Genomic DNA, 12,975 nt, shown 5'->3' with positions numbered 1-12,975 from the left:
ATATAAGTGTTTAAACATGAAATGCAACCCTGCGAATTTTCCTTTGGCAAATACATTTACCCCGAGGCAAACTTCAGAGCTAAACCCAGACACTGGGAATTTAGCCTTGAGGTTGACATCGGGTGGGAAAAAATAGTAAGAGTAATGTCTTTTAAGTGCTGAACTAAGTTTGAATCACTGTAAAATACAAATTTGAGCTTGGTTTGACATTGTGCTTCTGTGGGTGTGGGGGTGTACACATTTGAATGTGTGTTTGAAAACCATGTACGTTACGCCTTTCTGTCAGCGTGTATGTATAACTATTAGGTCAGGTCATGGTCAATTGTGGGTTTTATTGTCTATACAGGATTAGGCATTAAGACAGGTTTGTCCTCCTGCTTAGCTCCCTAAGCCCTGCCAAAGACCTGCTCGCACTCTCCTGCACAAACGTGCACCCTCTTATTTGGCTATTTTTCATCACCCTGACATGGGAGATTACACCAGCGCTGATCGCTATCTCTTTCGCCTCCTTCCCCCAGATTTCCCCCCACTAAAAGCCTTGCCCTGGGTTTCGCTGAGAGACATGTCTCCAAATGAAATATTACAACCTGCCATTACGCTCTCTTCCCTGATCTCCAACCAGGTATCCGTGCACTAAGGGGTCAGGCCAAACATATTAATTTCAAGGTTTGTGTCTCTCTCTCTCTCTAGGTAGGCTATTGTGTTGTCATGGAAATGGTTTATATATATATATAATTTAGATGAGCTTACAAAGGCTGCGTGAATTTGGATTCAGGCAATACAAGTCAGACTCTTTTGAAAATCTGAATGAGGCATCTACTCAGGAAGTGGGTTAATTGTTTTCCCACACTGTGGCATTAAGTAACTTGGCTTGAATTGCGGTGCCAACCCCAATAACCACATCCTGCAATGCAACATTTACTCATGTGCTGGATGAATCAATACTTTCCACAGAGATATTGCCTCAGAGTTTGTTTGTCGCAAATGTTTGTCATATTTAACCCCGTTGAACTTAACATCGAGGTCCTACGTCAGCCTCTAGTGGCAAAATACTGGCATGACACAACCCCTAAGAGGTGTGATGCCACTACCTCTACAGCAGTCTCCCTCCATCCTCAGAGATTATAGCTCAATGGCCTTTCACGGCCTCGGCCCCCTTCATGCCTGCCAGCTTCTATATTCAGCATTACAGGCCATTGAAGTACTGGCATATTGAGTGTCTCACACCACTCCGCCTTCAAAATAAGTGGTGGGCACTGGGTTCTGATATTTACGGAGGTTACTCTATCCGTCCGGCCCCGGCTGCCAAAACCCTCACAGTGTCCTCTTGTTCTGATCGAGCATCGCATAAGAATGATGAGAGGAATTGCCCAATTTATTTTTATCCCTACAAGCCGCAGTATGGGCTCAAATATGGCATCTCCGATTGCAAAGTTTACGCAGAGGTACAAGACAGCGAAAGTTGTTATGTTGCTGGGTGCTCTCCTCTGAGGTGGCAGGGCTGGTTTTGGGAAATGCTTAAACTCGTTTAGCCTCCATTACACGTTTTGTGCCCTAACATTAACATAAGTTATATTTAAAATGTATCAAATTGAAACGCCTCCATATTTTCCATATTGTTTACCTTAAAAGTCGCTTGCATTATGTCTTATTTACCTTCTAAGAATAAATAATTGCAACAATTACACTAAGTTGTGGACATGTTTACATCTGTTTTGAAAAAGAACTGTTGAAGTTGATCGTTTCACCCCGAGGACGATTACAGGTTGTAAATCACTTTTGTTTCATGAATCATTGACAGGAAGCCTTATTTTCGAAAACCATAGATCAACCACTTCCTTAAATCGCTGCTTAAGTCCGTGGATGTGGACTAAGTTATCGCAAACCTTTACAATACTGAATGAACCCCTAAAACGAGTTAGATTTTGTGTTTTGAATGACGTCCCAAACCTGTCTCGTGCCCTGAAATGAGACCCTTTAACAGGGTTTGACGTAGAAGCAGATAAGGTGATAGCAATCGTTTGTGCTGAGAAGTGGCCTACAACGGTACCTGCACATGCCTCAAGCTGACTAAATGTTTCGTGAGCTAGACTTTTTCGTGATACTGTCGGGGGTCACCCTAGAGATAGTGACTTCAGATGAGCTGCTGTTAACGTTCAAAGATTTCTTGTCAGCGAGGTGACAAGCTTTCCTACCATCGTATCCTATAATGAAGGAATAATTTTAATGACGGCGGACAACGTCCCACCTGTGTACATGATTTAAAGCACACAGACGTAATTCATTATCGGACAGGAAATGTGTTGAGAAATAGTCTACCTTCAGTTCCCAAGTTCAAGAGATTGATCAGATGAGTAAGTAAAATCTCCATTATGTACAATTTACGACGTCAAACTTTTGTAAATCATTTTCAAGGATAGGACGACGGTTTACATTATGAGCTAATGCTTACAGTAGGCCTGATTCGCGATACCTCTGATTTTGTGAAACGCGTGGAATGTCACACGCCTTTTGATGGCCTAATTGAATGAATGACTGACACCGGAAGCCAAAGAATGAAGTGATTAATATATGATGACATGGCTTTCTGTTAAGAAGAATTAGGTTGGCCTACACTATAGCCTACTTCGGAATGCAAACAACTGAATTAGATCACCTCTAAACAAGCGCACAACACAAGCGTGAGTTCATGTCATGAGATTAATAATGAGCCTTAAATTGAGGCTTCGAGTAAATGTATTTGTTGACTGCCTAATTGGCTGCTAACTTTGCTGGTAAAGTTAACAAGCCTCCTGTAAATCATTTTTTTTTGAAAAGGCAAATATCAAAAGTCTTAAAATAAACTATCGAAAACATGTATGTTAATAATAAAATACGTTGTGGATACATAATAATAATAATAATAATAATAATAATAATAATAATAACAGACTTACATTTTACAAGAAAAAGAGAGGAAGACAAGCAGCAAAGGGCACTTTTCATTTTCTTTTTCAAGTGTGTAAGGCTATACAAAGCCTATCCACTACATAGCGACACATTTGCTCTGTCAAATCATGAAGGTGATAATATTTTGCAAACCGTCATACAATCGCTGACAAACAAGACAGTGATGACACTGCAAATTAAAATTCATTATTAATTTTCTCTATGCTGCATCCGGCCCCTGCGGTCGCTCTGACATAACGGGCTATCAACAGGTGTTTCCCCCACAATCCTCTCATTACGGGAAGCTACGATAACATATAGACCGACTTAACTTGAAATGATTACGCTGATTTACAGTAGCGATTACTATATGTAATTATTTAAATGACATTGTCTGCCTATTTAAATAGGCATATATATGTTAAACAAAATACACAAGCCTCGAAAACAGTTTATGATTGCCAGTCTTCTCTTTGGCCATATGATATGGCCACTTTGTATTGTGCCCTCACAATAAATCATGTAGGTTTCTGTAATAACGACAGTGTTTCTTACATTTATAATACTAAATTGCTTCAATGTCTGAATCCAATTCGTTAGTCAACAGTTGGTTTTACGTGACCTAAGCATTACGTCTTGTTGCACCAATATTTCAATTTACTTTAACGATCACAACCAAAAGAGCTATACAGTTCTCGTTAGGCTACATCAGTTTATAGTGAGTGCTCTTGCCAACTTACCTGTACATGAATGAAGAGGTTTGGGGCGGACGACGAGAGAAGGACACACCGAATAAAGAGAAAGCTTTTCGAAGTAATCACAAGTTTCCTTTGAGAGGATTTCGTCGATCATGAACGTCTTGTAGCGCCGCCTGGCTGCTTTCAGTTGGCCTGGCGAGGCTAGTCTCAGCTCGGCTTGACAGTGCATATTCGGTCGCTGTGTGCGCGTCACTGCGCAGTAAAGTTATTTAAGTCAAAACAGAAAACACTCTATCAACAAAAGTTAGAATGAAACGTCAGAGTCTGCTGTTGTGTTAATGATGCATGTCGCCAGAACATTAAAAGCAAACGGTCTCCGGTCTTCGGTGTGTCATCTGCCTTCGTCGGTGTCTGCTGGAGCACTGAGCTGCACTGACTTCCGAGCGGATACTAATCATCTGAGTTGAACATGCCCGCAACCTCCGCTATATAAACCAACTCCCCAATCTCAGCAGGAACAACAGCAATCATCTCTCTCTCTCTCTCTCTCTCTCCCTCTCTCTCTCTATCTTTCTCTCTCGCGCGCGTCAGCCAGCAAGCCTTATGGCAGGGTGGATAAATATTTACATAAATCACATTTTGATCAACAAAAGTAGGTAAAAAATGTCGTTGTGTGGCCATTCCAACAATCTCCAGTAGACTGAGCTTAAAGCAAAAATGAACTGGCAAATAGACATAAAAAAACTAACATAAAGAACTTGTGTATGTTTACACCTAAAAACTCGTTTCAAAGGCAAATATAAATTAATATCGCTAAGAAATTGATTAATAAAAAAACATAAGGTCATTGCACCAATGTGGGTCATAATTTAGTCTTATTCTCATTCAGATTGTGAATTGACGTATTGTTGTAACAAATAAATTAAAACGAAAAAACAAATGAAGATTTACTGTGGTGTACATAGGCCAGAATGGTTATGTGACTTTATTTAGAGAAATGAATGTATAATTATTTTGTCAGTTTTCGTTAAGGATTTATAAAAGTGCAATCCTTTTCATGCAGATTTAGGTTAAAGTATGTATTACGTCCTAAATTGTGTATTTTTGTTTAAGAGGGAGAGACACCATTTCTTAAAAAAAAACGGAATGAAGACATTGGCTTTTGAACTGTTTGCACTGCAGTAACTACGAACTGAAGTCGCATGATACCCTGACGCAATCTTAAAACCAGTCAATTATGACTGATGAAGAAAAAAGACAAATAGTTCAACTGGCTGTCAGTAAATAACCCATACCTGCGCATTCTACGAATAAATCTAAACTCACAATTATAGGGCTATCTTGTTTATTTATTTTTTCCATTGACAAGGATGCAAACTTCTGGTTATTAAAACTTTCAACAAGAGGCAACATGTAGTTTGAAGCTATATAATTATAGCCTACTTTATGTTTTTTTTCTAAAGTGCAGTCTAATAAATAGGCTAAATTCAGTTTCCCGTAGGGCAATAAAAGTTGCATCTCAACTTTTTCAATTTCAAAAGATAAAACACGAACGTATTTACTGCCTTGACCTACTTGCTCGCTCATCTTTACTTTTCCGTTTGTATCGTTATGAATCGCTCTGCTGTTTAGTTTGAGGGGGAAAAAAATCGCCTTTGCCCTGTAGGGCCAATTCATTAGTTTTTAGGTTTACTTACTTACGCAATGTTGCCTATCAATTCTTTGTGAGGCAGTTATTGAAATGTGAATTAAAACGAATTCGAATAAGATGGTTTGGCTGGATGTTTTTCACCAACAATTTATCCTGCTTAAAATCTTTTTCTTGTTTGGTAGGGGAAGTAGATTAAGTAGATACTACACCCAGCACTCTCGTGCGTTTTATTACGCAAAATGGCAGTTAAACAGCAATCGCATGTACCTATAATTATTTTTAGGATTTGCGTGGTTGTGTTTTTAAACTATTATCTTTGATTTGGGGTTTTATTTTGTATAGGTTTGCAGCGATTCAGCGTCCCACATAGTTACAAAGTTGCAATCGTGGCCCTTCACTTGAGGTGTTTAGTTTTATTTACGGACGGTCTTCAAAGTTTGAAAAATTGTTAGAATAAATGTGAGGCACTGTCACCGAGTGAGGATGTGTTTTCAAGCAAAGATTTTCAACCGTTTCATATTGAAACCAAAGTAGAAAAATAAATCTCTTCCAAGGCTAAGTGGTAACCTTAAAGGGCATGATGCTTATTACAGATGGATACCAGGCAGGCTTTCATCTGAGCTCCAGAGCAGTCTCGAGTTGACATTCTGAGAGCAGGGACAGCTCTACAAACGATTATCCTTTCCCAAGCAGAGCCGAGTAAATATAACACCATAGAGGATATGGCAGGATGGTTCAAAGTGTATAGGATTATGAAGAGGAAATTTGGTGATCTACATAGGAAAAGCTTTGGTCCTTAAGAGTTTGAGGATTTGATCAAAGGAGATCTGAACAACTGCATGAAGCAGTCCAATCTGTCTGTCCGTATCAGGGAAGTACAAAAGGAGGGGGGCATTAGGGCAGCATGTAACCTGAGTGCTAACATCCTAGGAGGTGGACACCAGCTCCTCGCCAGGACAGGATGGGTTGCAGGGGTGTTGGGGGTGAGTTTGCGTAGATCATCACGAGGGCACACTTCTAGAAAAGTTTGCACAGCAACACCCATACTTTAGATGGAGTAGCGTGTGTGTGTGTGTGGGAGGGAGGGTGGTGAGGCAAGAGAGGAACACTAATCCAGCTGCTCCCAGGCCAGCGACGCCAGCCAGATCAATCAATTAAAACAGTTATGTCCAGAACCCCTCCCACTCCCTCGTCTGCGCTACGCTTGGGCTTCTCTCTGTCCGCAGCCCTGCGGGCAGAGGATCCTCTTCATTAGGGCCCGCTTCCAGGCATCAGGGCCGGAATCTGACACTCACCAGATTACGGCAAGACAAAGGGCTTAGAGCGGCGGGTGCAAATGCACCTCTACTTTTGGTGCACTGAGCTTTATGGGGATGTAGGAGCCTGATGTGAACAGGAGCCGCTTGCCCGGGTGCCATAAGCACTTTCGGAAGGGTAGATTATGACCTCGGCGTGGACATTAAAGGATTTCTGCGCTCACTTTGTTGTGAGCAGAGAGATGCCAGGGACAGAGGAGTCGCAGCTCGGGCTGCTAATTGTAACATGAGGCCTCAATCAGGCTTCTACCCCAGAAGAACAAAAGGGGGTTGGATATAGTGGGTTAGATATACCCACATGATCCGGACGCTGTGAGAGGGTATCGTGGGATGACTAGGAGAACATACTATCAAAGTTGGGATGGACACCGTTTGAACACTGAACCAGATACATGACAGGTGCATGTCAACTACAAAGCAATTCAAGACAGTCCCAAGCAAAATGGCACTTCAGATTTGATTCTTCACTGAAATGTACTCCTTAGAGAGCGATGGCCAAGATCTCACAATTGGAGAAAAAGGCTTTAAAATGGAGAGATTAGAAAGTTGATCAACTAGAAGCAACAGAGACAATGTGAACCCATAACTTAAATAACCGATAATAATTTAACCCAATTCTGCTTTCTTACCATAGTGTTTCAGCTGACTGCATCTTTTAATTCATACATTTTAGTAATTGCTGATAAAGATTCCCCCCTCCCCCATGTAAGACCACACCGTTCAGGTTCAGAGAGGGCTCCATGGCTGTATATATCATGCACAAGACACAATGGGTAAGCAGGAGTATCTTTTTCATGTCCGTCTTGTTTTGTTAATTGATTCCCCCGTGGCGATATGTGGCGCCACCTGCAGATTACTGTATAAACCCTTCTTAAGCATGCTGGATGTGTTTTTATCTATTTAAAGAGTCTATTCTAAAAACGAAGCGGTGCTGAACTGATGACAAGAGTTTTCCTCTGAAGGCCTACTGAGAAAATAAGATATGAATCTTAACCATGATAAGCTCTTTGGTTGTACACTCACATTGTCATTGAGTGCTCAGCGAGGCTTTCAATAGAATTAGACATACTGATCCTAAGTATGTCGTTTGGAATATAAAATTGTTAATTCATGTATTCAGCACACCGATAAGATGAAACAAATTTTATTACAACTGATCTGTCTGCCATTTTTCGGTTCATGGATAACATAAATGTTCAATGGCCTTACAATCAGGGGTAATGATGTTACTAATGAAAGGACTATATCTAGAGTGTTGAAATGCAGATCATTTTTTTTCTTTAGGTCTGAGCATTTTTTTTCTGATTTCTTTTAGATACCGGTGTAACCGGAGTATGCTTTTCCTTTTTCTCCTTTGTACCTTTTTTTTGTTCCAACAATACACAATACAATTGTAAAGTACATATTTGTCTAAAAAAATTAAAAAGTATATATATATAAAAAGAAAAAAAAATATTTTGACATAATATTTTAAGATCTTACTATACAGTAACTGTAGGTTACTGTGTACACAGACTCGTAATTAGCATAAAAAGGTCAAGAGTCCAAATCCAGGGTTAAAAAAACACTTTGCAACAAGCTTCTTTTCTTTTCTCCCCAGAGTTCATTAAAAAACATTAAAAAAAAATTCAGTTCTTTTTTTTTTTTTTCATAAGAATTCCTGTCCTCAGTACCGCCGATAACGTCCATCTCGCGGCGTGTCTCGTGGAGCCTCTCGTGGAGTCTCTCGTGATCCATCTCGCGAGTCCCTCCGCCTGTCTGGGTAGTCTCGGGTGCGGCTTCCGCTGCGGTCTTCGTGGTGGTAGAAGTCGCTGCGCTGGCCGTGGTCGCGCCGGTGCCGCTCTGGCCCTGCGTCACTGTAGCGCTGATCCCTGCCGTGGTGGCCTCCTCCTCCACTGGTCTCCTGCTGCGGGGAGTGCCGGTGTCCTCTCTGGGACGAGCTCTCTGGCTGCCACGGACTCCCAGGAGCAACACCACCACCTCCTCCTATTATTCCACCTCCTCCTCCTCCTCCTCCGGGACCATACGCCTGCTGGAAGCCCATGTGGAAGGCCCCGTTCAGATGCTGGAGCTGCTGCATCTGCAGCTGCCACATGTTGTTCATCTGCAGCAGGAGAGAAAAATATTTCTTTTAAAACAGACGCATTACAACACAAATGATGAGCTTTATGTGCATTCAAATTCCACCATTTCCTCCAAAGGGTTATTTTTTTTAAACTATGTGGAATTTTCACCTGGTTCCTTTATGGGAGGTTGAAGGATTGAATTTTGGTGTCCCTGTCAGCCAAATGCCACTGGCTCTGAGAGAGCCTTAAGCAGAGCCATGCACTGTGCCATGGCACGGTAAGGGAACATATATATTTTTTTTTAACATAATTCATTTTTATATCCTAGGCTTGCAGCCTGAGAAACTGCACACACTGAACAGTTTGATCTGATCCCCTCCAAAAACACACCTCACATTCTGAGGCAGATTCCAGTAAAAACAACTCATGATAATAGACACCAGGCCCTGCTGGACAGGGTGCTCTCTGCACTCTGTAAAACAGCTTTCTGATAAGGCTAGGCTCATACTCTAGGAATTTGTATGAAACATGCAAAAATTGCTAGAAGTATGAAAATATTAGATCAGCTGGACATCATTACAATAACAAAAATTTGCTCTAACCCATACCATATCACAGGTTTGTTTGTGGGTGATCAAGAAGGGACATGGCCAAAGAACAGGAAGGGAAAACATTTCACGGGAAGGGGGTGGGAAACTCCCCCGTCAACACACTCAAATATGTTTCATTCTGCCTTGTTGTAAAACATATGTTCCTGTAAAAACGACCCACCCCTTATGATACACCGACTGTGGCCAAATTAGGGTGTCCCATTAAGACAAAAGGAAACAAGGTACGATAGGTAGCACTAGCTTAAAAAATAAATCAAACATTTCAAATTAAAAGCTAAATATCAAGGACATCCCTCAACATTATATCTTGGAAATGCTTTTGTTGAGGCATAATTTACAGTGTCATTTGCAAAACAAAATTATTATTGTGTGATGGTTTATTCCAGCCATTTTAAGACAAAATTGGCCTCTGTGGGTACTGACATTTAGTTTTTCTTAAAGACAATTCTGACCATTAGTTGAGATTCTAAACAATCTGAATTGCTCATCAGTCTTCAACATGAATGTACAAGTACACAAACACACTCACCAGTGCTTGCTTCTGTAGTGAATCAGGGGAAGAGAAAGACCTCTGCATTTGAGGAGGAGTAGCGAAGAGTGGAGAGCCCATCTGATCTGGCCGGTCGTGCCTGAAAAAAGAACAACAACTCATGAGGTATTTAGATTTCTTTTTCCAGTATCACCACGACAAATCATTTTCGTTCTTTACGTGCGCTTCAGATAAAATGTTCAATTCAGGGAGAAACACACACTATGTGGAAAACAGGTTGACAATAAACAACCCTGCAAAGCCTGCACAATTGTCTTGTTTAATTACCTTCCAGGTGTGTTTAATGGACTGGGATTCTGAGTGCTTCCTGGACTCTTTCCCTCTTGGTTTACATGGCTGCTGCCTATTGTAAAACAGATTAAGACAGAAGTGTAACCAGCATGCTGCTTACTGAAACTAGGCTGTAGCAATACTATTCTTACAAATACCAGTTTTAAAAAAAAGTTACCTGATCTGAACTGAATTTTTAGTTGTCTCCCAAACAGCTTTGTCCCGTTGAGCAAGCTCATGCCATAAGGTACAGAAACCTCGTGCTTATAATTGACAAATGCAAATTGTTTTGGTCTTCCATCATTGTCCTTGGGGATTTTTACTTTGATCATAGGGCCACCCTGCGAGGTGACAAAGCCTCAAATTACTATCAAGTCTTGGCAAATATAGATCCAGTCATCAACGGTTAGTTTGTTCCATCACAAGGAAAATAGAAACACATCACTAGCACGTACAATGACAGCAAGAAATGTTCGCAACTTCAAGATAACTGGCACCCTGGAAATGACTGCAACGACTTCCAGCTAAAAGTTCGACTTAGATTGGTCGCGAGAATTATGTTACACGCAAGAGTTTATCAGACCAGCATTAGCCAAAGGCAACAACGATACATGAAAAGCAATTATATCAACCCCTACGGACACATTCAGTAATGTTATTCCCCAAATTAAGAGCACTGACGAGTATGTACTACCCTACGCTATGCTAAGTAACGTTAGCTAGCTTACTGAGTAGTTTAGACTGGGTGTACTTACTTAATTTGTCAATGGAATTGCGCCTTTAAATAGGTTTGGCATATATATTCGCCAATTTACCGGACAAATCATCCACCCAACATTACTTAGCTCATCCAATGTCAATAATATTAGCTACCCACATAGCTGATGACTGATATCTGAATGCTAACATGAGCAATGGGCCACGGTTCACTCTTACCTGTAAAAACAGTTCGAACAACAGCTCTTCTGTGACTTGTGGATCAAGATTTCCCACAAAAAGTGTCCGATCTGCTTCGTCCATAATACCCATATCTGCTGAACTTATAACAGGTAATAGTTTACCTTCACTTTAGGCTTCCGGGTGGTGGTTACGTCTGCAATTAGCCTGCCAGCTAGCTGAATAAACAGGCCTCAGTCGGCCGTAAAGACCCCCCTTTTGCCGTAAGAGCTCGTGCTGTCGCGCAGTCACCGCGACAATAGTTTTCAGTTCCATTTGCGCCAGTGCATGTACCGTCTTTACTTTAAATGTAACGTTTTCATTTTCAGTTACCAAACATGACATGGCACTGTAAAACACATATGCTTGAAACATTAATTATAATATAGTATAGCAGCCTATATACTGTTATGAAAGGAAACAGGAATGATTGATATATGCTGCCTGAAGGAGGCACTGTTTTGGGCCATCATTGGAACACAACAGGCTTGGGCTACTGTCCTAAAATTAGTTGAGAGAGAATTTGTTGGAGGAAGACCTGTGGATGTGGACAATGACAAAGACAGGTAGTGGGGTGGTCTGCATTACTTTAGAGATTAAGTTTAATGTTTGACCCTACAATATCGGCTGTGAAGGCTTGATCACAAATTATGGCATTTCCATAGTAGGCCAATGAAACCCCAGTCTGAATGTTAACACAAAGATCTTTGATTTACCGAGTGCTTTTTCTTTTCTCTTGATATATGTACATACACTTTATATTTGGCATTCAAACTATTTCAGGAATTACTATTCGTTATGTAAAACTGTGCCGGATGATAGCCTGTCTTATTGGATCATGGCTGGACAAACTTAAGCTTTTAGTATGCAAGCGGTTGTATGATGTGTTTCTCTTATTGCCTATAGCATAATTTAATTATGAACCCCTACAACCCTACCAATGCATGAGGCACCGAAGCGTGCCATCAATAATATACACATTGTAACCCCCTTCGCATCCACTTAAACTTGTGACCTTGGGGTGGGGCTGGAAGATAGCTAATATAGTCCCTCCAGAGATAACCCTAGTCTGGGTAAGCTCTTGCCAGCAGGTGGTCTCCTCATCCATTAAAAAGTGACTTGACTACCAGAATGCTGATGAGACTTTTCCGCGGCCGGCCAAGTAAATGCCAAGATCAGATTGCTGAGTCGCAGTACCTCCATACGGAGCCTTTAGCGAGGCAATCCCACAGAGCTTTAGTGCCAAGCCAGCCACGGGAGAACCTGACCGCCATGCTAATCAGATGCTGGCTAGACCTTGCCCAATGAATTAATTAGTATAATTGAAAGTGTAATGATTTTTCAGTCACGCTTGAGGGACACATGGAAGGACTACAGCTGTGTCTTGTGCTTGTGCTCAGATAGGTGTGGCACATCAAAGAGTTCCGCCTCTCACTGCACCAAACGTGCCATTTATATGGCCGATGCACTGGAGCATTTGGACAAGGTGAGTTGTTTTTGGCAATAACATGTCCATTCATTTCAATAATTCAATAACAGCAACATTAATTGTGCTATTTTTTTTTTTATTAAGAATGGTATTAGTTACATCTCCCCCTTCCATATAACACTGGTAACAGTTGCAATGTAGTTATAGCATATTTCTGGGTACAACCAGCAGTACCAGGTTCCAGTACCAGTACCAGTACCAACGAAGTTGCCCTGACCTGCTCTTTGTCTTAAGTGTTCCAACATTGGACACTCACTAACCAACCAATTTTCCTGTGGTCCTTTGACATATTACATTCTTGAGGAGTTATTCTGAGTAATTTTGGGACTGTAAATGTTGTTACTGTTTTTCTATTCAGTAGTGTAATTACATGGACACAGTAAAAGTGTTGGTTTATAGCACCTAATTTAAATGTTTTTGGCTGGTGAAAGTAGTTTGAGGTATTTAAATTGGCAGCTCT

The 12,975-nt window shown here is 41.0% G+C and overlaps 2 protein-coding genes across 3 annotated transcripts in view; both read right to left on the bottom strand.

Annotated features, from left to right (window-relative positions):
• Nucleotides 1-4,041, bottom strand: part of barx2 (BARX homeobox 2) — a 13,691-nt gene extending 9,650 nt beyond the window's left edge. The window contains exon 1 of the mRNA XM_012826684.3: nt 3,669-4,041. Within this exon, the coding sequence (XP_012682138.1) occupies nt 3,669-3,855 (187 nt within the window). The 5' untranslated portion in view covers nt 3,856-4,041. The remainder of the gene's footprint in view (nt 1-3,668) is intronic.
• Nucleotides 4,042-7,721: 3,680 nt separating this feature from the next.
• rbm7 (RNA binding motif protein 7) lies at nt 7,722-11,231 on the bottom strand. Of its 2 annotated transcripts, none has more exons than XM_012826692.3 (5): nt 11,027-11,231; nt 10,269-10,431; nt 10,088-10,163; nt 9,800-9,899; nt 7,722-8,697 (listed from the first exon to the last, which is right to left on the bottom strand). In XM_012826692.3, the coding sequence occupies exons 1-5, from the start codon at nt 11,117-11,119 to the stop codon at nt 8,260-8,262; spliced, it is 870 nt and encodes a 289-aa protein (XP_012682146.1). In that variant the 5' UTR covers nt 11,120-11,231; the 3' UTR covers nt 7,722-8,259. The 2 variants fall into 2 exon arrangements, with proteins under 2 accessions (XP_012682146.1, XP_031429432.1); XM_031573572.2 differs by having other exon boundaries at nt 9,800-9,891; nt 10,089-10,163.
• Between the last annotated feature and the right edge of the window lie 1,744 nt (nt 11,232-12,975).

The sequence above is a fragment of the Clupea harengus genome, chromosome 9 (genome assembly GCF_900700415.2).
Source record: "Clupea harengus chromosome 9, Ch_v2.0.2, whole genome shotgun sequence".
Taxonomy (NCBI): domain Eukaryota; kingdom Metazoa; phylum Chordata; class Actinopteri; order Clupeiformes; family Clupeidae; genus Clupea; species Clupea harengus.
Note: the sequence above shows the minus strand (reverse complement) of the source record. Positions and strands in the feature narration are given on the sequence as shown.

Coding starts and splice junctions, on each gene's coding strand:
- rbm7 (XM_012826692.3), bottom strand. CDS start 11,119: ATGGGTATTATGGACGAAGCAGATCGGACACTTTTTGTGGGAAATCTT. Junction 10,164..10,268: donor AAAAATTCAGTTCAGATCAG/GTAACTTTTTTT, acceptor GTTTTACAATAG/GCAGCAGCCATGTAAACCAA. Junction 8,698..9,799: donor CACTACAGAAGCAAGCACTG/GTGAGTGTGTTT, acceptor CTCCTGCTGCAG/ATGAACAACATGTGGCAGCT.